Source organism: Geospiza fortis, unplaced genomic scaffold (assembly GCF_000277835.1).
Source record: "Geospiza fortis unplaced genomic scaffold, GeoFor_1.0 scaffold40, whole genome shotgun sequence".
NCBI lineage: Eukaryota > Metazoa > Chordata > Aves > Passeriformes > Thraupidae > Geospiza > Geospiza fortis.
In genome coordinates, this window is record NW_005054297.1 from 18809638 (window position 1) to 18836519 (window position 26882).

General features: G+C 39.5%; 1 protein-coding gene across 3 annotated transcripts in view; it reads right to left on the reverse strand.

Moving 5' to 3' along the window:
* The window catches only part of STOX2 (storkhead box 2), a 71445-nt gene that overhangs the window by 10643 nt on the left and 33920 nt on the right, over positions 1 to 26882 (reverse strand). For 2 of the 3 annotated variants that reach the window (XM_014312129.2, XM_031066201.1), the window contains 2 exons: positions 8715 to 8867; positions 1 to 1762 (listed from right to left, as the gene is read on the reverse strand). The exon at positions 1 to 1762 is cut by the window's left edge and continues 462 nt beyond it. In XM_014312129.2, the coding sequence (XP_014167604.1) occupies positions 1 to 1762; positions 8715 to 8867 (1915 nt within the window). Of the gene's footprint in view, positions 1763 to 8714; positions 8868 to 15185; positions 15320 to 26882 lie in introns of all 3 variants that reach the window. The other variant, XM_031066208.1, reaches the window with a different exon arrangement.

Sequence of the window (26882 nt, forward strand, 5' to 3'; positions counted from 1 at the left end):
CTTTTATCAAGGCTGCTTGATTCAGTGCTATGGTGTTGAACCAGCCGCCCGTTAGCAATCACCTCTGGAGTTTGGCCAGCAATCACTGAACCACTGCTTGGGCCCTTTGGAGACTCCTCCTTGTGCACCCCAGGCTCCCTAGCAATATGTTGAGACTGTCTTTCTGTGGGAGTCATTTTTTTTAGCCCATCTGTCCCTGTTAGTGTGTCATGATCCTCTTTATTCTTTCCCAGTGGTGATGGAGCAGTAAGCACAGTCTCACTGGATGTGTTGCACTGAAAATAGTCATCAACTGCAGATTTAGTTGTGCAGGAGTTGAGCTCACTATATGATGGCAAATTCTCCGTAGGCTTGCTTTGTTCCAATAGGCTACAAGAACTGGGGGTTTCTACACTGCCCCCGGCTATTTCAGGGATGCAAGTCTCTTTGTAGCTTGCGGATGAAATCAGAGCCCTTTGATGACTGAGCGACTGAGATGGCCTTAAGGTACTATCATCAATGTAGGTTTGGCTAGTTGTTTGGTCATCTGGGCTACAGCCTTCACCTATATCTTCAGGTGTGCCTAAAGTAGCTGAGCCCAGAGGTCCCTTGGAGTTATCCATGGATCTAGACCTTTCTTTAGCTTTACTGGACCGCTCATTCCTTGATCGTCTATCCTGCGTATGGCTGTGGCTCCGATGGACCTTGGAATGGGAGCTTCCTCTGGAAGGTTCAGGGAAAGGCATTTCAGTTCTTCTTTTGGCCAGTTCACCAGACACATCCCACTCTGGTGTCATGGGAAAGTGAGATTCAATCATGTTAGGATTGCTGTGCATTATATAATTATCTCCCTTGTGCTCTATTATAAAACAGCCTTCCCGTGGGGATCGAGTCAAGGGATCGTAGAACTCATACTCCCTTTCAGCAGGTATATCCAAATGAGAGCCATCTGATGGGTCTCCTTTGGACACCCGGGTCTTGCTGTGCGACCTTGATTTCCCATGAGACTTTCTGTGATTCCTGCTCTTTTTACTTCGTCCACTGTGGTGAGCTGAAGACCCTGCTTTGCTTCGTTGAGCTTTTTCTTCTTCAAGTTTCTTCATTAGTGCAGTGTGTCTCATGACATTTTCCACAGTCAAGTCTGGGTTAATGCGCCTAATAATCTCCATTTCTACCTCTCTAGGTATAGTGGTAGGGGTGTCCTCGTCCCTTAGTGGCCACTCCTCTGGAGGAAACTGGGCAGAGAAATTTGCCAACTGTTTGGTCTTATCCTTCTTAAAACTTAATCGGAATAATTTGAGTCCAAATTTCTTAGACTGCTTTTCTACATCCTTAGGCTTTGTGAGCGTCTCTGATTTATATGAAAAATTGACAGTACTTTTACTTTTCTCAGTAGGTGGGACCTGACATAATGAAGGAGGACAGTATGAGTCTTTACAGTCTTTTGCTGATTTCCTCTGTAGGGTAGATGCATGCATGCTGTGCATGTCTTCTCTGCAACAATGGCAGGAGTCGCAGTGGTTTTTGGGTAGTGTTCGGTCCCTGACACATCCCGAGGTGGAGGGAGTTATAGTTCCTTGTTGTGGAGAGGTACATTGAGACCTGTCAGGTATCCTCTCATCCAAATGGTACCATTTACTGTTAGTTCTTATGAGAGATGGTGTTATAAAGTAAGTCTGTGGGGTTACAATGAAATAACCATCCGGAGTTGGGTATATTTTCCTCTCCCGTACAAGCATGTTCAAAGTATGTCGAAGGATTTCTGGACTGGGTGTTGGAACTCCTAGAAATAACAGTAAACACATATCAGGAAGCGCATAAAACTGTGCAGGACTCTCTGGTTTCCCCCTCCCCAACAAAAAGCTAGTTTTCTCAATGTGCAAGCTGGAATATGCTGAACAAACATAAAGCATTTTGTTAGGCATTCTCTTCTCTGTTTATTTCTCCACTTATCTCCTACACTTCAGACATATCAATTATTAATTAAATAGTAGGCCATTAATAAAGTGCTAAAAAAAACCCCAAGAGAACTTCTAGTCACTTCCAATGTGCAGGTGACCTTAAGCTACAAGATGGAATCACTGAAAATCAGAGTGTCAAGGGAAATATTCTACTTTTATTCTTCTTCCAACAAAGCATTTATATCCAAATTCACAAGAACTATTCTTATAACACCTTGTCACATACAAAGCAGTAGGTATTTGTTACTTTGGATGACTAAGCTACTTTTCCCACAGAATACTACATAGGGAAAAAAAAGCAATTCCTCAAACTGTCTCTTTATCACAAACCTGATTTAACTGATTTGCTCTCCCATTAAAATATGTTTCAACCACATCAGCTGCTTCAAAACAGAGACATCCTGAATGATACTGTTCGTCTTACCCAGAAAGTCTTTTCCATCAGGCTGGAAATTACAGATTTAGCTCCCAAAAATTTGCTTCTCAGAGTTCCTTGTCCTTCAGGTGAGATGTGTGGGACACTATCTAAGTGCATGTATTGCATACCAAGAAAGGGACGAGTATGACTACCCCACATCAATGGCATATGGTACACTTGGTACTGTGAGCCAGATTCTTCCCATTACCAGTGCACCTTCTGAATTCAATGGTGCTTGACCAAGTCTTCAATACTTCATTAGATAAAACACTAAGTTGCATGTTGCGTATAGGGGTAAGTTCCATCTAGAGCTAAGGAAAAAAGAACTTTAGTTCACAAACTAGTTTTTAAAAGTTTGTTTATGCTGAATAAAAAATTAAAATACTTCCATGTTATAAGTGGAAAAAGCTATCTTCAATCAATACATTTTGTTTAACTAAAAAGCATTTTAATTCTGAGTACTAGTCTTGTTTACATTTTTAGAACTAAGGACTTTTTCAAACATTTGGATGCTCTATTTTAAACAGAAAAAGTTGAAATTATTTATTCTGGGTCTTAGTTTTAAACAAACTAACAAACTTTTTTAGGGGAAAAAAAAGAATCAAGAGCAACTTAGTTGGAAGAGAACTCATGAATTAATCTGGTTAGCATCTCTACTCAAATCCTGGCAAATTTAGATGAGGCTGGTCAGGACCTTGTCAAGTCAAACTCTGTCTTGAAGAACAGTATTTCAATGCACGCAAAAACATTTCAGTGAAGCATATGCTTTTTACAGAAACACTTCATGGAGAAATCTCAGCCGGGGTACCTGCCCCAAACACAGTATCTCCAGGAGCACACAGTGTCTGGTCACCAACTCTTCTCCAACATGTCAAAGACTGGAACCTGTAAGCTCACTGATCTCCTGGTGACAGCAACACACATTAAAAGCATCAAGAAAAAGGGAATTTGGACTTATCCTGTTTCTTGCAACTGGGTTGGAGGCAACATATTCTTATGTCTGACTCTGAGTGTTGTTTGAACTTAGAGACATGACCATACTACTCCTATCCATAACTAAAATCTTAAAATGGAAACACAAAGGGTTAGGAACAACATGGACATGAGTGAAAGCTGTTACAGTACAAAAGGCACCAGGAAGAAGTACACAGGGACCTGCACTGGTTTTGACTGGGGCAGAGTTAATACAGCTCATCCACAATCCATAGGGCTGAAATATTGGGGCCACTGTGGACACAGGAAGTGAGAGGCCAAGATACCATATCATTTCAGAGCATAAATGAGAATGAAAATTAGAAAAAAAATACGGAGAATCAGGAGCTTGCATTTTCTTCCTTTTTCATGCAAGTGTCCACAATTTCTGTAATAATCTGAGCGAGAGTAACAAAGATCCCCAGAACCTCTAGATGAGTTAACACGCCAGAAACAGCAACAGGTGGGAAAAGCTAAAATCCAGAGAGCTGGGGGAAAAAAAAAGACTGTTTGTCCCTAGCCCAGAATTCTGAATCTCTCTGGACTAAGTAGACAATATGCTGGCTTCCTGTGGATTATGAGGCAAAGCAGGCTGTCCTCTGCATGAGCTTTTGACAGCACACAGGAACATGAAGAGTGATTTCAATCCCTGTACCAACCAGTAGTCACCTAACTCTTCATTCCTGCAGTGGAGCTGTTGTCTGCTTGGGCAACGCCACCCCTTTGACATTTTGATGTGCATCACAACAAGACGTGGATGACTGCAAAACTCAAACTCATTTGTTTCTCCATCCTGTGCTGAATATGCACTGCAGGGTCCAACCATGGTCCAGCTCAGGTGCACGTGCCCTGCAGCAGCGAAAACATCTCTCCCTTCCCCTACACAAACAACCTGCCCCATCCATTGCACTCTTCAGAAGCTTACAAGACTTCAACACATACTTAGCTTTGTGAGAACCTGGTTTTTCATCCTTATCTTACTAAAAAGACTTTTCTTAACATACTGTTTCAAAAACATCACAACACAAATCAAAGGGATGGAAGTACTTCTCCTGGGAGCTTAGAGAAAAGTTTGGGAAAGAGATTGAAGTGGATGTACTGATGTTTTACAGCAATTTAGGCAAAAATGCACTGCAAATACATGGTAAAAATAATAATATGCATTTTTCACCCAGTAAACCATAAGGGCTACAATGTGCTGGGTAAGTCTCTAAACACTGGATGCACAGTAATTACATTAATTGAGTAACTCCTATGAATGGAGAATGTGCAGATAAACACCAAGGAAAAAAACTAGCATGCCTGGCAGTCAATGATGCTGTAAAGTTAATTGTGTCAGCCTTCTCTCTGGAGTTGAAGCGTATCACTTTTATCACTCCCAGCATACAGTCCATGCTGTGGTTCACTAAGCCAGCAGGGATGACAGCAGATGCTGATCTTGGAAGCTCAGCACTGTCAGCAAAGGGTAGCTATGGGTTTTATTCCAAGCTCTTTTAGGTACTTACAAAAGTAGAAACAGACCCAAATTCAGCTTAGGCTTTCCTGCATGCAGACAGGAGCAATGACATTAAAAAAGGAATAATGGGATCCAGAGTGAATACAGATTTCTTGGCTTTCTCAAGACTTTCCTCTTCAAAGCAATCTGCCCCCCTGCACTCAAAGGTCTCCTTATGGGCTCCCTTCCTCCATTAAATAGGAACAAGGGAAAAAACCCTAGTGACTTACAGATTCTAGCCCATAAAATATTGCATGACAGCAGTGGTGTTATTTAAGATTATGTAGTGGTTTAATAATTCAAAAGCAGAAACTGTCTGGACACTGAATCATCAGACATGTACATTTTCTGTATCTCAAGAGAGTCTACTATGCCATCCACTGAGCTTCCAGACAGAAGATTATGTCTTGTTTGCTGCTCACAAAGAACACTGACCTAGAGTGAACTCAGTTAATGTAAGACACTTCTTTTAAGTGCTACACATATAATTCATATATTTAAAGAGTGAAGTTATAAAGGTGATTGTCAGAGGAATTTGCCAGCTTTCAGAAAACTGCTTGCTTCAAAAGTAACCTAGGCCAATACACAAGTATTCACTACACCGAAATTTTGAAAGTCTTAAAATTATTTAAACATGTATGTGGACAGAAGTGGTGAGGAAAAAAAAAAAAAAAAGAAGACAAATATCCTTACTAAAGGCAGCACAGACTAAGGTTTGATGTTGTCTTTGTCCAGGTTCATACAGATAAGAGGGTCTGGTTGCCAAACACAGAACAGGGGTTACATTCTTAGCTCCTTATACTGGATTTCAAAGATTTACATTTAATGTATGGGATTTAAACCATGGTCAATAAATTACAAAGCAGGGCTGTACAAACATCTCATTGTTTAATTCTAAGTTAGGATAATAGAAGCATGTGCAGGAGCAGCCCTCTTGCTTTTTTAAAAACCCAACAAATAACAAAAACCACAAATAAGATGTGCATTATCAATACAAACTTTTTGAATAAAATAAATTCATGAAAAATACATCTGAAGTAGTATTTAAATGGTGTTAAATCTGCTAAAATGATTTTCTCCTGAGCTGATGCTAAGGCTTAACAAGGGATAAAAGAAATACTCTGATTGGCTCATGAAATACTAGTTAAAGATGTGGAGTGGTTGCTATGTGATGTTATAAATAATTAGCATACCTTATTTCAGATAGAGCCATGGCCCAGATTTATGCCTGCACAATGGCTCAGCAAACTAGAGGCCAGACAGCAACTGTAAGAGCCTGCACTGAGGAAAAAGGTTTATTATTCTTAGGCACTTTTGAAAATAGCATCTGGGGTCTTAGGAAATTTATCTTCACCATGAAACGCAGTGAAGCATCTGTTCATTAAAGCACAAACAACACAGGCAGACAAATGCTGCTACAGGAAGAGATACAGAGAGGTTATGTGATAATAACAGACACATCTACAGTGGTAATGCTCTTCTCTCCCTCATAGCATCAGCACCTAGTTAGAAAAAATAAACTATCAGAATATGAGAGGACATCAGGTATTTTACAATAGCCACAAAGAATGCAAAGGCTCAAAAAGCTACAGATTATTTATTACAGGGATTTGGGAAGAAAAGTGAAAAGAGTCAGCACAAGAAGTTCTTTTTATTGGAAAGGAGAAAATTTTTGGATAATCCTCATACACTGAGAGAACATGTATGCTTGATATATTAAATATGTCATGGCTGGGAGAGAAAGGCATTTCTCTAGTGAAGGGGAAAAATTGGTCAACAAAGGGTGGATTTTTTTTTCTTCAAATAACTTTATCTACATTTTGGGAAGTGAGGCTCTCCCTTTTTTTCCCTTTTTTTTAAATCTCAGACTTGAGAAATTCACATGTTAATGGCTAGTGCAAAAAAAAAAAAAGGCAGCAAGAGACTATGTGCTAACTTGCCTCAGGCTTCGTCTGAGCAACGTCTACAAAATAATCCAGCCAGTTGAATTATTTTTCATGTTTGGCTCTGTCTAACAAGAATAGCACAACACACCAAGTGAACTGATAATCATGCTCAGGAAACTCAATGCATGTCACCAATAAATTATCATTTCCACCATGCAAAAATGTTTATATAAAAATATTGATCAAATAATTGAAAAAATACTGCAATCTATGAAATTCTTCTAGTACATAGCATACATAGAAAAGACAACTTAGGAAAAAAATCATCAAAATTAATTAAGAGAATTACAATAGAGAAAGAGAAGTACAATAGTGAACTTTGCCTTCTTCACATTCTAACCCTTACAATTTTTACCACTATTTTCAAAATCAGCCTGATAAACAAAACTACAAATAGGGAGAGAAAGCCAGTATTTACAAAATATGCTTGCAGTATTTTTTTCAAAGTGCAATAATTAAATGTCAGACAATTGTTTATTCCAAACATAGCACTCAATTGAGAATTGTATTTTAAATTCTCAGAACTCAGCATCAGTTATAGCAAAAGAAATGTAAATTGCAAGGCTTTAAGTAACTCTTGCTCTAAAATGTAAGCAAAAAAATTCCAGACATCAAAACATGGCTGTGGTTGTGCTGCCTAGATGAGACCTATGCATCAGTAGTTTTCCTACTGAGGCATTTTTAATTAGCTACTTTTTGCAACTATAAATAGGTACAATGGAGAAGTTTCTCAGCTACTTTAGAGAACTGTAAACTCAGACACACAACAGATAAACATCTTGCCCCGGATCATACAAAGCACAAATGAAGAAGTTCTGCTCTCTTGAGCAGTAAACCTCTGCCCAGCACCTTAGTGCCTCAATGCAAAATGTCTCTACAAGATGCATTTTGCATGATTCACCCACTCCAGATACAGCCAAGCAGAGAAGCAGCATGTTCAAGAATACATTCTTGTTAAAGGATTCCCTTTCTGTGGTGTTACAGTATCTCTAATCCAAGACAATTTCCATTAACCATTTCATAAATATCAAATGCTGACAAGAATGCCTTCTGAACAGTACACCAGCATTTGTGAAAACACCAAGTGTATCTATAGCTCTCCAAAAGTTTTAGTTTAGTCATGGAGAGAGATGTCTCTTTTGTTGTTGTTTTTCAAGCAAGGGCAGTGCAGAAGCAAAAGCCAGAACTGTGTCCAGGAAGGATCTGAGAACTCTTGGAAAGCAGGCTGACACAGTCCTTTCACTTTAAATTAACCTCCCCTGAAACAGGCACAACATTGTTACTGGACTCTACTACTTGCATCAGGCCACACATTGAGAGCCTGCTCTAGGTGAAGGAAGACATGCAGTTGTGCGGGAAACCTGGTCTTTAGAAGGGAGGTCTCCACAGAGACCTCCAGGAGGTTACCTGTTCAGAGGCTGGACAATGACACTTGAACTGGTTGAATGATGTCAACAGAACCCTTATGAGTTACTACAACCAGCTTGAAAGTCACAAGGTGAAATGAGTTTGCTCTGGCTATAACACGTCATGCTTTGCTCTCCATAGTTACTAAAGAAGCCCTGCACTCCTTTAGCTATGATGATAAAAAAGGTTATTTTGTGAGAAAAATCACAAACAAGCTTATTCTGATACTGTCTGAAAAAAGAAACAAGCCAATATTTTGTTGTTTAGTACACCAAGTGATTTTTATTACTTATATGAAGTCAAGAGTCTGCTCTGCAAAATGCATTCCACTTGAATGGTCTTATGAAAGAGAACTCAATTCTCTGTATGTTTAAGGATAAAGAACAAGTTCCAAGATTAGAACCCTACTGTCCTTTTACTTTTGGTTAGAATGTCAGATTAGTCAATACTGCCATCCAGAAGCTACTGAGAATTCTTTAACTGCCTTTTTACAGCCATGTGCTCATCTGACTGATGATTTATGAATGACTGGTTACCTGGGAAGCAGGTGGTTAGGTGCTCCATTAGTGCTTCTTGTGTGACTTGTTTCCGGGCAGAGTTCATTGCTGAGATGGCCAGGCAAAGGATTTCCCCAAGTGGAATAAACTGTGACTGAGTGATGGGAGACATGCTGATGGGTGATACATCACCTGTAAAAAGACAAAAGATGTGCAATGAAGCATTTTGTTCCAAAATCTGCTCATAGGACAAAGAGCTGGAGATACAGCTGGTGAAAATTCAGAGATCTCTAGTTTTTGTACTGAGCTGGGGATAAAACCCTTACAATGGAGAACCATCCATCAGCTCATTTCAAAACTTAAGACACAGAGAAGTTTGGAAAATGGGAGACGTACACTATGCAGACATAGCTTCTCAAAGGGTACAATTGACAGAATCAGAAAAATGCCAAGAAATTAGCACTTATGGTTGCAAAACCTCTTCTTAACATCCTACTAGGTAACTCCACAAACAAAACAGTTGCATGTATTTCTCTGCACATTAAAGGGGAAATTTCACTCCCCTTTCAAAGTATAGATCACCCATCATTTCCATTTGATATAGTATTTTTTATTAATAGTAATGAAGATAAAAAAATGTTGCTAAGTTAATGAACAACATTTTAACTCAGCTGATAAAGCAGAGAACTCTTTAGAGGCCCAAAAGCATCAAAACACCTTAAGACTGATACCTTGAATAAACCTCTCCTGGATCTACATGCCAAATGTCTCAGTACAAACTATTTAGTTTTCAGAAGAGAAATTTTAATGGTTTCAGGATGGCCTGAAAATTGAGTTTGTTGTAACTTTTCTCATGTTGTCTTACAAACTATTCATTAACCTACAGTTAAAAAAATCATTCAAAGATCTTAAAGTTATGGGAGAAACCACAATTTGACAATACTATCATGACTACACATATACAAGCCCATTTTAACATGCTTTATCCAAGTACATAAATCTTTCATTCTGCTCTGTAAATCTTCTTGAGGTGGTAACAGCTCCCCAGTGATCTCAAAGAGAGGAAAGCAACAGGCTAAAATATTTTCCTTGCCAGTGAAAAAGGAGTAATAAAGAGTAACAGACAGAACAAAGGGCACTTAATTATGAATCCTATTCTGCCCACAGGTCAGTCAATAGCCAGGGATTAAGTTCTACCTAAATGGCTTTGAAATGTCACAAAAATCATCTTATTTCTGCTGTCACAGAGCAACACCTTGTGATCACACCATGAATCAAATTACTAGAAATTAATTAAAATTCAAATTTTCATTCTCAATTCAGAAGATCTAATATTTGCCCCATTAATTCTATATTCCTATTATGTCTACTAAACAAGAGCAGCAGCTTCCAAAATTGATTATCAAAATGCATTTACTCTGGCGTTATACTCAGTACTTTGGTGAGGAAAAATTGGTGAGAGTAGTAAACTGCATAGCTGTCTCAGTGAGACTTACGAGCAACATTTTTTAATCACAAGCTCTACAATCTGCTCTACAGCAGTGATACACGCTATCCAAGGCACAAGAATGATTTAAAACAACACATTTGTGCTATGCTATCTCCTCGTTGCTTTTGCTTAATCAGGCCTGACCAGATCAATGCTGCATTCCCTTCCCAGCACAGTGAAGCCCAAGATCCTACTCATTCTTATCTGACCACAGAATTAGACCTTAAAATATAACATTCTCTGGACATTTTTTACTCAAATACACCTAAAAGTTCCTGCCCCGTGCATTACAGAGAACAGCAAAGAAGATGACACACAGCTTACAGGGAAACATGAGAGATACGCTTCCACATGACATGGGCGAACACCATTTGTTCCCTCATCATTTTAGTACAGATAAAGAACATCACAGTTATTATATTGCTATTTACTAATAATTATGTCTGCTGTCAGTTTAAACTTGTTCATAGACAAATCTTTGTAATCAGCCAGACACGTAAGTTTACCAACTTTGATCACCAGTCATCATACACTTTGTATAGAGGATCAGTTTCTTTAATTATTAGTTTCATGTCTAAAAAGCATCAGAATTAAGGTAAGAATGATGTAGATTTAGCTAAATAATTTAAGAAACTACTGTCTTTAACACAAAGATTATGTGTCATGGGTATCCTTGGGAGAACTACTAAATTAAGTTCAGTGCAATGTCAGACAGATTGGCATATAGTGGCCACGGCTGATAATCTTATCAAGTTCACAGGGCACTGAAATGGGCTCTCTGGTGTCCTGGTTTTGCCTGGGATAGAGTAGTTTTAAGGGCATCCAGGTAACGGGCAGCAACTCCTTAATTGTTCTACCTGTATCATCAAAGACCTGGCAATTTCTCAAACCTAAGCAGCCGGCAGGAGTATCCCTGTGCCTGTTCCCAGCCATGCTCTCTCACTGCCACCTACACAGGTGCCAGGATGGGAAAGCAGGAGGAAGACCTCTTTCTTTCCCTGGCATGAGAAAGATCCATTCACAGCTAACCACAATGATACTTAGGATGTAGAGAAGGGGCCATAATACCATAATCAGCCTCCTGAAGTGGGAATGGGACTCAAGGAGTTTTATACCTCAAGCTTTGCTCTGCAGCCTCACAGTTGCCCACAGAGGGGTGCTTGGACAAGAACTCAGAAACCAGTTGCTCTGCTCATGTCCAGGAGCAGCCCATCCCTCTCCCATGACTGCCAAGAGCCTGCAGAAATCCACCTCTGAGATCACTTCCAGTTGGGACTTAAAACTGGCTAAGTACAAGCTAAGAAATAACAAAATTTGCCTGATTTTAGTAACTTCACACAATTCTTCCTTTTAAAGTAGGCCTTCAGCAAGGAATTGCTTTCTAGGTTAGTGAGCAGAAAACACTCAGTCTGCACTGAATTTGACCCCCTGCCAGTGGGGCTCTTGTCACCAGGAACAAGCCAGGAATTTCCACTGAAATACTAACTATAGTTCATATGACTCCTCAATATGAAACATTCAGTAGTGGTTCCTCAATGTTAACACAATTTCTAGCACAGCATGTTATAGTTAGTATACCAGGGTAACACACGCCATGCTTGCAAATATTTGGGAGCTTGACAACCATGTAATTAACTACAAAGATTACTATAATTGCCCATTAAATAATAACTTAAATGGCTTTAAATAAAATAGAGATGTTTAAAAAATATTGGTTTATGTGAGGGCCTTTCTGGTTTGTAAGGGAATATCATGAGTTAAGCCTTATTCCTTTCCACTGAGCGCTCCTCAACCTTCTTCATTATGACAAGGAAACTTGTTTCAGCTCTGTTGTGATAGAATGATCTCCACAGCTTGTTGTTCATAACTGTCTGCTGGAGATAGTCACTAGCTCTTGTTAAAAAAGGCTCGCACATATTTTGAGCAGACCTAGTGATAGAAAGCCAAACTCCCCTCACTCAGGGAAGCTTTAATTTGCCAGATTTTATCTTGACTGTCCGGTGGCTCTGGGAAATCACACACACTCTGTGGTTATAGTTAAGTCAATGAACTTCTTTGATGCACAGTAACAGCAAATATCTTGCATCTATGAGATAATATAATACATTAACATCAATTACACACATAAATACTGTTAGGCTGTTGAACAGAAGGTTTACTACAACTTCTTTAGGAAAGATCTGCTCAAAAAAAAGGCAAATACGCTTTTCCTAATTTTTTTGAAGACCACATCACTTACATAAAACATCTAGCATATGGCTCCTGTTAGCTCTGACTGATGCTTGTCTCAAGCAGCTTTCTTTTGAAATCAAATTACTAGCCTCAACTTTCATATGTTTGTGTTCCCAATTAAATGAAAACTAGAGCTCGGAGAGCAGTTTTCACCAGCTGACTGCATGTTTTGTTTAAATATGAGATATATACATGTATATATAGCTTCAGCTCTGTTTCTGCAATGTCTTTCCAAATCTCTCTCTAAATAATTTAAAAAAAAAGTTTTCTAGACTTCTTGTATTAAGTGACATTCAATTTTAAAGAATGTCTAAGCACATAAGAAACAGTGAACGGGAATTGTACTCATTTATGCCTTAGGGATTTGTATCGCTGGCCTGGGGGGAAAATTATTTTTATTACTTAGAACAAAAGATAATGTAGCATATAAAATAAACACTTAGCTCTTACATAGCACTTTTCTTCAGTGGTTTTCAAACACTCTGAAAAGCTGGGAACCATAACTATCCTTAACATACAGACGAGAAATTGATGGTCTAACATAGCTGAACCCACATCCTGAACCCATTCCAGCCAGAACTTGTCCTGTGCCAGGGCATCTAGTCTGCCTGTTCTCTGCAAGTCTGGGAAACACCATTTTGAGAGAAAATGAGGCAGCTACATTCTGTACCATGTATCAGCAATTAACTGTCAACTACATACCAATGGCAGACTTTTTATTAGTGATTCTACTGCTGGAAAGAAGTGACCTAGAAGTCAAATTCTTTGTCTCATGAACTTTGCAGAAAGATTACTTGAAAAATCACCTCTTGCCTTACAAATGGAACCAATTCAGTACAACCACTGTAAATGAATTAAAGAAATTACAGGGCAAAATCATATTGTATTAGAATTTATACACCCTATTTCTCTGAAACAGGAAGGAGACCCTCTGATTTACACTTTGCATCCTGTAAAGCACAGGAAGTCAAAGCCCTTCTTTAGACTCTCAACACCTTTTTAATATTTTGATTCTTATGGCCCAAGACAACCTTTAAACACAATTTTTAGCATGGTTTACACAGAAAATGAGGCTTGCACAATCACAATCTGTGTGTTTGTATGTGTCAGGGAGATTGAGCCTCACTAGACAAGAGTATGGATTCTAAAACAAGTGCTTGCTACACTTGTATACATGTATACTTTGTATAGAAGCTACACATTACATCTATACAAAGCTTCAGGCATAGCAACCTCCCACTACAAAGGACAGAATCCAGTCAAAAAACACTTCACAAGGGAAATCTGACTTCACTTCTTTTGCTGCTTACAGAACTACATTATTAATCAGAAAACATCAAGTTAGAGCACAGTAACTTCATGGCATCTCATGATTATAGTGGTGGTTGCAACAGAAATCCACTACAAAAATTTTCTTGCCAACAGCCTGTTGTCAACACTTGTCTATGATTTCACCCTGGGAAGAACTACAGAAAGGTCATTTTCTACCAAAACTACTTGTAATGGGCAAAGCAGGGCCTAGAATATTATAATTTTTTCTCAATAATACTGAAAGTAAAAAGTCTCTTCTAGAAAAGTACACTTTCAGATTTACTTAATGAAGGGACAGATGCTGAAGAAGTTACATGTCTGGCCTGGGTTGCGCAATTACCCCTTTTTGCCCCAAACCCCAACTTGACTGAATTATGCTAATTAAAGAATACTTTGTAAGTCTATGTAGTAAACCTATTCTGATGTGAATTCACAACAAGGAATTGCCATTTTAAGTTAGACATTCCCATTTGACTGAACAAAAGGAGGGAAAATGAAGAATATGCAGATTTCTTTAGTATTAACCAGACTACTGTGAAGTACCTTGAATCTGCACTAGCATGCTAACACAAAAAATATCACATTTCACTGGCAAAATTAGAAACAAAGAAAATTAGAAGAAATGTTGCTTGTGCTGTTTCCAGACATAGCCTAAGTCCTCCTTTTAAGCTACATTTACTGGAGTATTTTATGAAAAACACTGCAGGTTGTGTTTACTGGACAGATACACATATTAGAGGATGGATAACAACAATAAAAAAGTACATTAAAGATTTTTCCATTTATTCCTGTTTAAGAGCAGCTTAAACAAAGTCTCAACAAATGCAGTAATACATTCATTCACTAACCAGCAAGTTCCCTCTGCATCTCTGAAATGCACACCCACCAAAACAAATAATGAACACTTCCAAGAATGTGACCACTCCAAATCTATACAGACTGAAGAAAACACATCAAACTTACCATAACCAATATAACAAACCTAAACAGAGTTCTAGTTCCTTACTAGTTATTAACTGTGTAAATTGATCTTTTTAATCATTCAGACCCAGCTAAAATCATGATCTCCAGCTTCACCAAGTGGCACCAACTTTCAGAAACAGGTGCTAAATTACCCACAGTCAGCAGACTTGTCTTACATGCATTCATCCTGTGTATTTCCTGTGAGTTAATTTTCCTTTTCTTTGTTCATGTCCTGTGGCCAGCTGCCTCCTGATCCAAAGTGATATCCCAGCACGTGTTACAACTATGATCATAAAAAGTTTCTGCTGGAGCACGGAACTTTCCCAGAGGATTCAGCTGAGGAGATTTCTGTAGCGTTGCTTATCCTGGGAAGGAGGTGTGGGGGGACTGTGTTTTTTTAATATATTGTGTGCTTTAGAATGTGTTTCCCCAAACAATATTTTTCAAATGCATTTTTTAATAAATGTCCACGTCTGTATTCCTGGCACACAATATGTTAAAAAAGGGGGACTTACCTGAACCCCTATGGTCTGGTTCCATGCTCCAGTACAGTATCCAGAGAAGCTGTGATGTAACAACAATGTGCATATTGGGGCTTTATATCACTGTGGAAGCTGGCTGAATGCAGCATAGGTCAGTGCCACAGGACCTGAAAGAAGGAAAACAAAGCATGCTTTTAGGCATTAATATGCTGAACACCCACCTCTCAAAGCAGGAAATAGGGGCATACTGAAGAAAAAAATGCAGTTATCTATGCAGGTCCACTGAAAAGAACACTATGTCATGCAATTCTCATATAAGCATGAGAAATAAATGGTTAAGAAATTACAGAGGAGGTGGAGAAGAATCTAAAAGGGACTACAAATATAACTCCCACACAGTGTTTTGAAAACATCTCTCTCTCTTTGCCCTGTTTCCATGGAATGGCTGAAATCACGTTCTGATTCCACCCCCTGTTCCGAAGGCACTCACAGTCTTTGCAAAGCACCTCTCCACTGCAGTGCCTCAGGATTCTGCAGTGTCACTCCTCTTCTCCCTGGCTCTCTGCAAAGTGAAGTCATAGGAATGGATCAGCCAACCTGACTTCTCACTACCCTGCCCAGAATCCTTTGTGAACTGAAATGAGTCATCGCTCTGAAAAAATCCACAGCGCAATGTTCCAGGTTTCTCCCTGTGTCTGCGCTGGCTTCTTTGTCTTTGAAATGAAGTGCCTATGCTTCTGGAACAGTGCCCAGCTGCATTGTACAGGATAACAAGCCAGCCTTCTCATTAAGTGGACAAGAAAGCTATTTACATGCATTAGCACAGACAAGTTAAAGCTTTAACCCTCTAGTCAAGATAAAAAAAATCACCCTTAACATATCTTGATGTAATGCACAACTCCCCCTATACACAGAAACATAAATGCACAGACATACATGGGCATACAGATACTTACACAGAGCAGTATTTTCTTTAACTATTCACTATTTTTCATGACACTTACCAGTTTTAGGTCTATTAATTAAAAAGAAAGATTTACTCTCTTTTGTCAGTCCTGAAGAATGCTGCAGATCTAAATGTAACAAGCAGCTCTGCTTTACACTAGATCAAAGTTGTGCTGCTGTGAACTGTTAATCAAAAAATTAGAAGCAGTGGAAAAGTTCTTGTAAGCTTATTTTTCATTATCCCATTCACCATTCGGGCTTAAAACAAAGTGAGCCCTGAAACCATGCCAGACAGAAAATGTCAAACTGTTCCAAGAGCTGAGGGCCAGCAGAGCTGCTTCAGCTTCTGCTACCACTGACAAAGAAGGTAATGCTCAGAACGAGGTCACTGTGTCAGGATCTCACTCCCAGTGCTAGGTTTTCTTTTACTTGGTGAGGATATGCTAAGGTAAAGTATCAGGAAGACACAGAAGAAATAGGAATAGTGTATGAGATGAGAGACAGATGCTGCTGTTTCAGAGGAACATTTTTAGTTGTTCTGAGATATTCTTTTAAAAGAAGGAAACACTTAAAATTGACTTTACTGTAAAAGAACTATTTCTAGTCATGACCTAATCATCAAAATCAGACCAATATGCCAAAATGGAGGCGCAAAAGGAAAAAGGAAGTTTTGCCACAAAGCACCTCTTTAAAGGTTCCTACACTCCATGCATTCTGAAATGGTTTGAAGCAGAGAAGGCACAAAATCCACAGAACTTTGAAACGCAGCACTTTAGGACTCACCTGTGCTATGCTGGAACAGGCAGTTCCCCTATGTGTTTCACCAAATGAACACACCAGGTGCTTAGGATTGAACAAAATACAAAAGTCACTACCACCCTGGCCCTACAACAACCCTGGCAGTGAAAGTGTCCAACCAAGCCTTAAACAGGTCTGTGCATTTCAAGAGGACAAGTAAATAGCTGGGTTATACAGCTACAGTTTGTTATACTAACAAACATGGCTTTTGGCCACAGGTCTGCGGCTGTTAGGCAGCAAAGCCATACAGATCGATTTACAAGTGTACCACACGGGTAGTTACACAGTAGCCATAATCTCAACATTAAAAGCTGGGGGCTTGCTATACACACAGTCAACAATTTTTGTGTTCCCTGAAAGGCCTCCTTCCAGCAAATCTTCCTTCAGCTTTACAGAATTTTTGCCTTCCCTGGAGCTGCAGCATCAGCCACAACACCTCTAATGAATCCAACTTGACATTTACAATGTTTTGGGTCCCCTAGGATTGTCCTTCAGAAACTCTGGTTGTCTACTAAGTACACACCCACTTTACAGCAACAAAACCCACCCCATGAAAAAAAATTTAAAAAGTGAATTAGAACAAGCACTTATTGAAAGTAAAAACAACAGTTCCAGTCTTCTTCCCCTTTGCACCAGACAACTGTCATGCAAAGCTAAATGGGCTCATGCATGCAGCACTGTTTTCACAGACGTGCACAAGCGCTTGCTGCAGTAGTCTTGCAACTAACACCACAGATAAAACACTGGCAGAAGAAAGCTAAAGGTAATGCTGCAGCCTAAATAGCTTTTCTCTCTACCAAATTCCTCTAGCACTTGAATCCATATTATATGCTCAGGACCAACTCAAGTATTCTGAACAGCCTAATACAACTGCAAGCTCTCTTAGTGAGACAATTCCTCTTGTATGTGTGATGCCTATGGATACCTGGAATGCACCAAGCATGCACAGACATGTTGTGTACATGCACCTAGGCACGCCTTTACTCAAATTAATCAGTTTATAGCACCATTACACAGCCCTTTAAGCAGTATTAACAACAGCAAGAAATACCTGATACCTCAAGCATAGCAAATAGCAAAAGTGAGAGACCAGCAGTGGGGAAGATATAAATGAGAACGTTGAGAAGAGCTGAAGTTGATGGACAACCAGTGCTGCCATCCATCATCAGTGATGTCACAGGACATGGCCTCACAGGAGGAAACCCTAGGCAATGCACTCCACATGCACCCCCAAACCAGGGCAGATGCTCTGTTCCTCCATTCCACATCTCCCCCGCAACACAACAGAGGTTGGTACTAGAACAAAAGCTGCCTTATTGATAGCATACAGTACAAAGACACCACATGCTTCTCTCTGTATAACTCCATGCACGCACGTGCATCCAAACAGACCAGTACAAAATACAATATAGCTTAACATCAATCTTCATCACACACTGAGGAAGCAGATGATGTAAAAATGCCAATTTCTTTGTTTGCACAGACTCTTTTGTCAAACTCTACATTAGTTTGCATAAATCCTTCAGTTCTCCCAAGTTGGGGCCTGGGATTCCCCTCTTTTGCCACAGCCCTTTCCCGATCACTAGAGGGAAACTCAAGAGAAGGAAAGGAATATGCTAAAATGGGGATACACACACACAGACCCACACACGTGATAACACACGAGAGAAAATAAAAAAGCTTAAAAAAGAACATGCTCAAAAGAAGCCAAGAAGGTTATCAAGAGTGCAAGTCCATCTTGCCTGTACCAGTTACCCAAATTTCAGAGGCTAAAATCAGCTATCAGTGCTCAGCAACTGTAGCTGCAGAGACCATAGTCATCTACTATAGGATCATAGAATATTCTGAGTTGGAAGGGACCCACAAGGATCATCAAGTCCAACACCAGTAAACAGCCCATAAACAGACCAAACCTGCAACCTTGGTGTTTTTAGAACCATGTTCCAACCAACTGAGCTAATTTCAGTGTTGGTCATCATGATCAGCTCTACAAGAAAGAATTTCACAAAGCAGGAACCACCCAGACACTACACTAGGAACACAGCCCAGGAACCCCGTGGTCTCAGAAGAAACCAGATTGAGGAACATCAGAAAGATACCAACTTACACTTCCATTTCTTTAGGAAATCTCTTAATACAAGAAATTTTGACATATTAGTGCTCCACTAACAACAACTTACTTACAGTATGCTAATAAGTTCCGCTTGACTTACCTGAACAAATCTCCTGGTTCTTTAAGAAATCACAAGAGGAAATATGATCAGGGTATTAGGTTCACTAAAATCTCAGTAAGTAAAACCCATCTGTTTCTGTGCTAGTTGTCTAGGAGCTAAATATTCTTCCTCTTTTTTTTTTCTTACTCCTGCTGCTTACACCCAGTTTATTAGCAGAGAACACACCTCCTCTCCTTCAGAGCTCAGTGCATTGGCTTATAAAACTCACACTCTTCTAGAGTTCTTTTCTATGTCTGCCCTTCCTGTCCCTTTAATCCTGTTAGAGGACTCCTCTACATTTACTCAAACTTACATAACTTTCCTTTAAAAGCAACAACCAGAATTCTGCACCATATTCTAGTGTTCCAGCTAACCTCCCACCTGCATGGGAAATTGCCATTTCCTTACTTTTAGTAGAAATACCCTACTTTATACCCTGCATTTTTTCCCCACAGCTGTATTTTATTGGGGGCTCACTGCCACCCTACAACTGAGCAAGTAGTTCCAGTTAAGCTTTTTATGCTGACTGCAAGTGAGTTTGAAGCAAATATTTCTGTTTGACTCCCAAGACCATGATCTTCAACAGCTCACTCTGTGGATATGATTAAGGATCTTTGACCATCCCGTTTTTTTCAGCTGTTATCCATTTTTAAGCATCTCTGCTTACCACATTCTAAAAAAGAATCTCAAAACCTAGCACCAAAAACAAACAACGCTTTAAGTGTTACCTAATGCAGGACAGAATCATTATCCAGTGTGACACTTGCTAATATAACCATCCAGGAAACAGCATTTGAATGAAAACATCAAGTCTTAACAGGAGAACCAAGGCAACCAACATAACTCCCTCCCTCAAAAAGCCCACTAGGTAAAACAATTGTGTCTTTTTAGAATTCAACTACTAAATGAGTCTTCTTTAAATTATAGCTCACTGGAAAGTATGTGATATTTTAAACCACACAGAAGAATTCTGTAACATACTTTGTCGCTAGGACCACAAAATGAGAAGGGAGGAGGGTTTGGGGCTTTTTCATAGAAATCTGCTACTATCAAATTAATTTGACTCATGTTAATGCTATATTGTAATCAACCACACCAACACCCCACCCCCTCAAAAACAAAGCCTGCCTGTTCTCTGGCAGCAAACAGCAAATGCAAGGAAAGGTAGAAGTATTTTAAAAATCTGACACTAGAGGAGGTTTGGCAAGAGAGAGTAAGCAAATGAGAAACAAAAGAAAGAAAACCCAACAAAGATAAACCTAGAGGTTTTCTTAGAGAAATTTTAAAAACACAGATAAAAATATTCCTTTCCAAACTCTTCTGAAAGCACAAAACACAGTTGTTGAAGGTCTTAACAAGATGTTCCTCACTATTCTCTTCAGTTTAGCCAGAACATATGCAGTGTGGCTGGAGATGCTGCAGCAAACATTCAGCAAGAATCTAGTCAGCAGAAAAAATTCTTGAAAGGTGAAGCGATAATTAGCAACACAACCCGAAGACACAGTGCACTCTCTCTCATTTATCTTGACTGCTGTAACCATTAAAAGATTTTCAGCCTAAAGACAGTACTGCAGTGGTTACAGCTTTTCAAACCAATAGTGATGACTGGCAGATAACATCAGGTTAAAATAAGAACCTGCAACACTGAACACAAGTCCCATGGTACTGCAGCAGCCTTTAACAGCCCAGTTTTTCCTGGCTAGGAGAGAACTGATGAAAAGGCCAGGCATGGAATCAATTAAATTAGTGCCAAAGTGCTCTTAAAAAGAAAAGGTTAGATGCTCCAAAGACTTAGCAGTTGAGAGTTTACTGGGTCATTTTTTTCCCTGTGGTCGAGAGTAGAGTTTTCAATATGGCTGGAGTACCTTTAAGAAAATGTACTTTAAAGTGAAATTGAAATATTTTACACCTCAATACATGAAGAAGCTGTATTAATTCTGCCCCTATGCTCTACCTGCATGAGGTAGATGCAATGACCCCTGCTTCCCACAGTGGTTCAAAATTCTTTCAAATTCTGTCCTTTGGTCTCACCTGTGTGGGGATTAGCTGTGAGGATGGGAACAAAAGAAATGCCACAGCACAACAGTTCAGCAACTCACCAAATCTGCTGCCTGCCTCATGCTCATCAATCATTTTATAGAGGAAGCATTAGAAATCCAACTGCACACATTACCACTAGTGTATACTGCACCTTAAAGGGAAATGCCCTTGTTCCAGACAGAAACAGTTCTTTTGAGATCCTCAGGGACTGGCATATTTTGACTTTTTATCCCAATGAGTATAACAATCAGCAAATGCAGCAACCAAAACCTACCTCCCCAAATAAATGACAGTACCTGAAACCAGGGGTTCCCACAATTAAGCAACTCACTAGATGAAACATTTCCTCCTGTCCATTTCACAAATCTTTTACTTTTGAATTTTACTGAGCACTTATTTACAGGAAGCAGTAAACTAAAACCTACAACAGACATTTTACTACTATTTAAACAGTAATACCTCTCTACCTGCTGCTCTACCATTTCTAAATGAAATCTCAGAAATCTGAAAATTGCCTTGTACATGAGCCATAAAACCATAGTATCCAAAAGGATAAAATTACCAATTTCACAGAGCACCCTCTCTTGCATGATTTCTTACGTACTTCCTCATTTATAGCCATAAGTTTAGACTTTTAATTACCACTCCTGACTCATCTAACGCATTCACCGACTCCAGCAACACGCAGAGACCATGCTCCTAAAAAAGCACAAAACTTAACCAATTTAAGCACTATTTTGTCAGTGCCCACTGCACTGCTTTATCCTACAGTGCTGATGTCACTACTCTGCAGAATTGCTCAGCTGTTTCACTCAGCTGTCGCTAGTCCCTTCTGAAATCCTCCTCAGCAGTCTTAATGAACCTGAACAACTGTGATCTGACAGACAGGGTTACCACTTCATTATCCATTTCGTCCTTCAGAGTTTTTGTATAGCTATTAAACCCCAAACATTTGGTATTGATCCCTGCTGCATAAAGCACTGTTAACCATTTACAGGGCCCAGAAGGGGCCATCCTTATTTTTTCTCCTCTCCATACCAAACTGAGCTTGACAAGACTCTTCTTTTGGACTTTCACCAAGCATTTATAAAGCACTAGAGCGTGGAGTTCTTGTGCTCCCTGAGTGTCGCTATGACCCAGTTTTCTGAAAGATGAGAGCACATAAAAATAGTTGTCTCTTTGCCCTCTTATTCAGTATAGAGAGACCTAAACTAGGATATCAAGGCTAGATTCCTGATATGATCTCAGGAGCTGATGATGATCTCACCTTCAACTGAACTAAACCAAAAGGCTAGAAAAAGGAGAATCAAGATAATTTCTTTAACAAATTTCACAAGCAAACACAGAACACAGTCAGAAAAAAAAATAATGTATCAAAATATGTTGAGCTCATAGCACAGAGAATATATAAACCCAAACTCTGAATTACTACATTTTGCGCCACAGCAAGATAGTTATTTTCTAACGCACATTAAAACAACAAAATAAGTCTTTCCTTATATCTTGTCACCATGTTGTAATTCCTTACTTTTGGCCATTAAGAAAAAAGTCCTTATAGTTACCATCATATTGTTTCACCAAGTAATCTCCATAGGCAGTACTTTAACTCAGGCAGATCCTACTGGCCTGAGGGCATCCCCTACTTAGGTAAAAACCTAAGTCAGGTTTAAGTTAGGTCAGAACCAGAGCTTGAGAAGGCTCTCTGCTGCAAAAGCACTTCTGATTATCACTAGACATGGCACTGCACATGGTGAAGGGGATGGTACATGCTCCTCTCTCACCTGGCCACCTCCTTTGTGAGGCTGGAACTGCAGCACAGACCAGCCCTCAGACACTTCTACAGGGGATGAACTTTTTGAAACCCCTGCTGTTCTTCCTATCTGACTAGCTACAAGCTTTAAAGAGTTGATACAGAGGCTACCTAAAGAAAAACCTAGGTTATAAAGATTGAATTAGCAGCAGAAGAAGACAGGAGAGAAAAACAAGAAACAATATAAGAAAGAAAGAACACAGGAAAGGTTAAAAGGAAATATGAGGAAAGAGCTGATTTTTGTTTTATTCCTAAAGCAGACAAGGCAGCACATGAGATGTTACTTCTGAAAGAAGACTTGTTAAAAGAATCTAAATGCTTAGCAGGGCTAAATGGAAGCAGAAATAATAACCAAATGGTAAAAAATAAAATTAGTACCTCCAGCTGTAGGAAGGCTGGGGAAAAAATAAGGATCTACAGGATTGCTGGAATAAGCAAAGTGAGAATGGCTGTGTGTATCAGCGAAGAAATAAGCGAACAAAGGACAGTTGTTTTGTGACAGCTGATCTGCATGTGCTTTGCATCCACTTGGTGCATGCCTTTGTTTTGTTTTCTGGGCTGACCTTCACCCTCTGCCACACAAAGGATTCAGAGAAAGCCTCCACTCAAAGTCGCAATTAAAAGCCCAAAAGAACAAATGTTATCTTGTGCTGCAGACCCAGGCCCGAGCCCAGGTGCCAGTGACCCAGGAAAGGCAGCATGCCCAGCAGAGCACCAAGCTCCTGCCAAGGGTACCTATATATTACTACACTGCCTTGGAAAGAGCCCTCCTCCCCTCCCAGTGCCTGGAACAGGCAGAATAGCTAAAAAGAAACATTTAGCTTCATATCCAAAAAGCTGCTTCTAAGCTTTTATGATGAAAGATCAAAGCTAGGGGAAGGGTGGGAGCTTACAGGACAGTAAAAAAAGTTGAGAGTAAATGAGTAGTGTGCATGCTAATAAGACACACATACAACATCACTAAGGGAGCATGTTAATGATTTGGGAAGTTTGAACAGAAACACGTGAAAGCAGTTCAGCATGTCATCACCAATACTGTCTTTAGAAGTGCTGCTGCTTTATGAGCAGCTCTTAAAAACACACATGCCCGTGTAGTTTCATGAAAAGATGGTGTAATCCACAAGAACTTGAAAATGTGAGGCTACCCAAAGGGTGTCCTGCATGGCCTGCAAAGCCTATGCATAATGCATGAGAATTTTTGCTTTAAACTGTGGTATTTCATTTCTGGTAACTCATTTAACTGAGTTATTCCAACATGGATTTGTTATGCAGTATCCAGTTTGATACAAGCTTGGAACATAATTTGGAGAACATCTGTGTAACGGGCATAAAATGAAAACTGACCTCAGGACTTTGGTCTAAAAGACTAATTTACTGTCAGAACTATCTTGGTGTAACTATACCTACATAAATAGCCATTTATTCTGAAGTAAGAGTGTTTTGTTTAACCTGATTTAGTTTGTACAACTTCCAGAAGTTTTATCAATAGGGTTGGTAGTGCATGCACAATCCTGCTAAATTCATCTGCATGACCTTTTGTATCATGCACAAAAAGGTGAAAGTTAAAAATGGAATAAACAATAGTAAAAATAAAATACTAATTTTGTAACAGGCAAGCATATATCTTCCTGTTGTTCAATCATATGATCATGATGCATTCAAAAACTAAATGTTTAAACAAAGGAATTAACTTTCTATTAGTATTTTTTTTCTGGGTTCTGATAGCTTCAGTCTTCAAGAGTACATAACCATTGACATTTAGAGTTGCAAGTACTATTTCTGTAAAATCTTCCTGTTATGGGAAAAAGCAGAGATAGTAAGGGAGTCAAATGTGGCTTCTATTGCCATATGTTGTTTCTAATAGTCGCAGCTTGAGTTTCAAACCTGATGTGGGTTTTCATTTCCCTTTATCTCCATTGAGTGCTGCTGTACTATCAGTACTTCTTAAAATCAAGACTTACTAAGAAGCCTAATTTTAGGCACTCATTTCTGGAACATGGCACAGAAGCTCACTTTTACACTCAAATGTAAAAAGAATCCAGGCATGTAAGGTATCTGGAAATACCTGAAAGTCTTGGACACTTCTCCTTCATACTTCAGTTTACAAACAAGAGCCTAAAAGTCTACTTTAGGGCATAGAGGTTTGTATGTGATTTACATGTCTTTTACCTTGCTCCCGACAAACATTTTTTGATGGAAGTTTTGATGTAATTAGTGTTTCCAAGAAAAGTTTGGGGGTTACAAAATTATATTCTTAAGGTACACAGAGGAAGAAGTTCTTGCTTTAGAGAGTACAGTTCTGGTATTCTTCATGTCTCTGGAGACTGAGAATACAAAAGCTGAGTGTAGTTTCCCAGTGACAGTTTTCTTCCCGATAACATCTTCCAAGGGCAAAAATTACCTTGAAAACATAATCACCACATATTTTCCCCTCACACGCGCCCTCTGATTGTCTCATTCATCACCTAGGCAGACAGACATTATGCAATTCTGTTTGCCAGATACTGCTCCTTAGGAAGTACTTGCAGAATACCAAAAGGATATAAAGTGCCCCCCAGGCCTCCAGAGTGGGTCATCTTCAACTATGGCTTCCACCAACAGTGAAGTCACAGTGTTGGCTTTCTGATAACACAGCACTCTCTGTAGCAACAGCCTATGAGGTCACAAATAAAGGATTATCACTTTGCTGCAGGATTAAGGGAACTAAGAAGCTGGTCTGTCAGAAGATGGGTTTTACTCCAAATAATGGGCATTAAGAGAATGCTGAAAATAAATGGGTTGTAAATTGTCTTTGTCTGGCATGCACCCTTTTTTCAATAATACTGTAAAATAAGGTATTGCTTTCATTAACAGCTCCTAAGTAATGGAATGAACTGCAGGCTACCTCCTGAGCTATTACATGGGAGATGAATTCTGAAACAACTTTCATACCTTTGGACTCCTCAGTCATTTGATTTTGCAAGCACAGACATCAGTCAGATCACTCTCCTCAAGGGTCTGCTGGTTAGTTTATTCACAAGTGTTCAAAGCTAGTAATAAGTTTCAGAAAGTGACTAGAAAAAAAATACAAAAGGAAGTCTAGAAATATCTGTTGGGGGAAGGAGGGATAAAAGGAAGGGTGATACCAGGTGACAACAGACTTACCTGCATTATTCATAGAAATCCTATGGCCCATGCATGCCTACAGATGCAGACTTTACCCATATTTTTGAATTACTCACTTTTTTAGATGCCTGGCAACTCAGGCTGCCTGATGTCTGGAAACTAGCTACTATATGCATATAGTCTTATCTCACATGAGCAGCAGGTCCAACACATCAGGTGTATTATGTATGCATAATATATCCCTCAGGGACTGTCCCAGATTTTAACATTAAGATTTAGAAGTCCTAAAACAGACTGGCTCACAATCTTCAGTCCGACCTGTGGTGCAACCAGTACAAGCAATTGTACAGTGTGAGAGTATCTTGCAACTTCAGAAGATTCTTTACTAAAGCCCTACAGGAGCTGGAAGGAGATACTTCCAGCACTACGAGTGTAGGCACTAATACCAATTTCTGTTCTAGAACTGGAAGAAAATATTGGACAGAATTGTTGTAGCTGATCAAGGCTTTACCTGGAGTCTCACCCATCAGTCTGGAAAATTTATATTTCTACTTTGCAGCAGGACAACTATTAAAAACGTTGAGAAAAAACAACACAGACGGACTGACGAGATGCTTCAGAGTGCTTTAAACAGGCTTTGAAATTTTGCAACCTATTTTAAAACGTTGATTCTTTTGCCCTCCAGCACTAGCAATAAAGAACCTCAAAGGAAGTGCTTAGATAGACCAGACTTACTCGCTTTGCCACTGAGCTCTGCAGCTTCCTAAGGCAGAGCCGTGCCGTGAGACACGATCCCCGCGCTCAGCCGCGCCGAGCGCT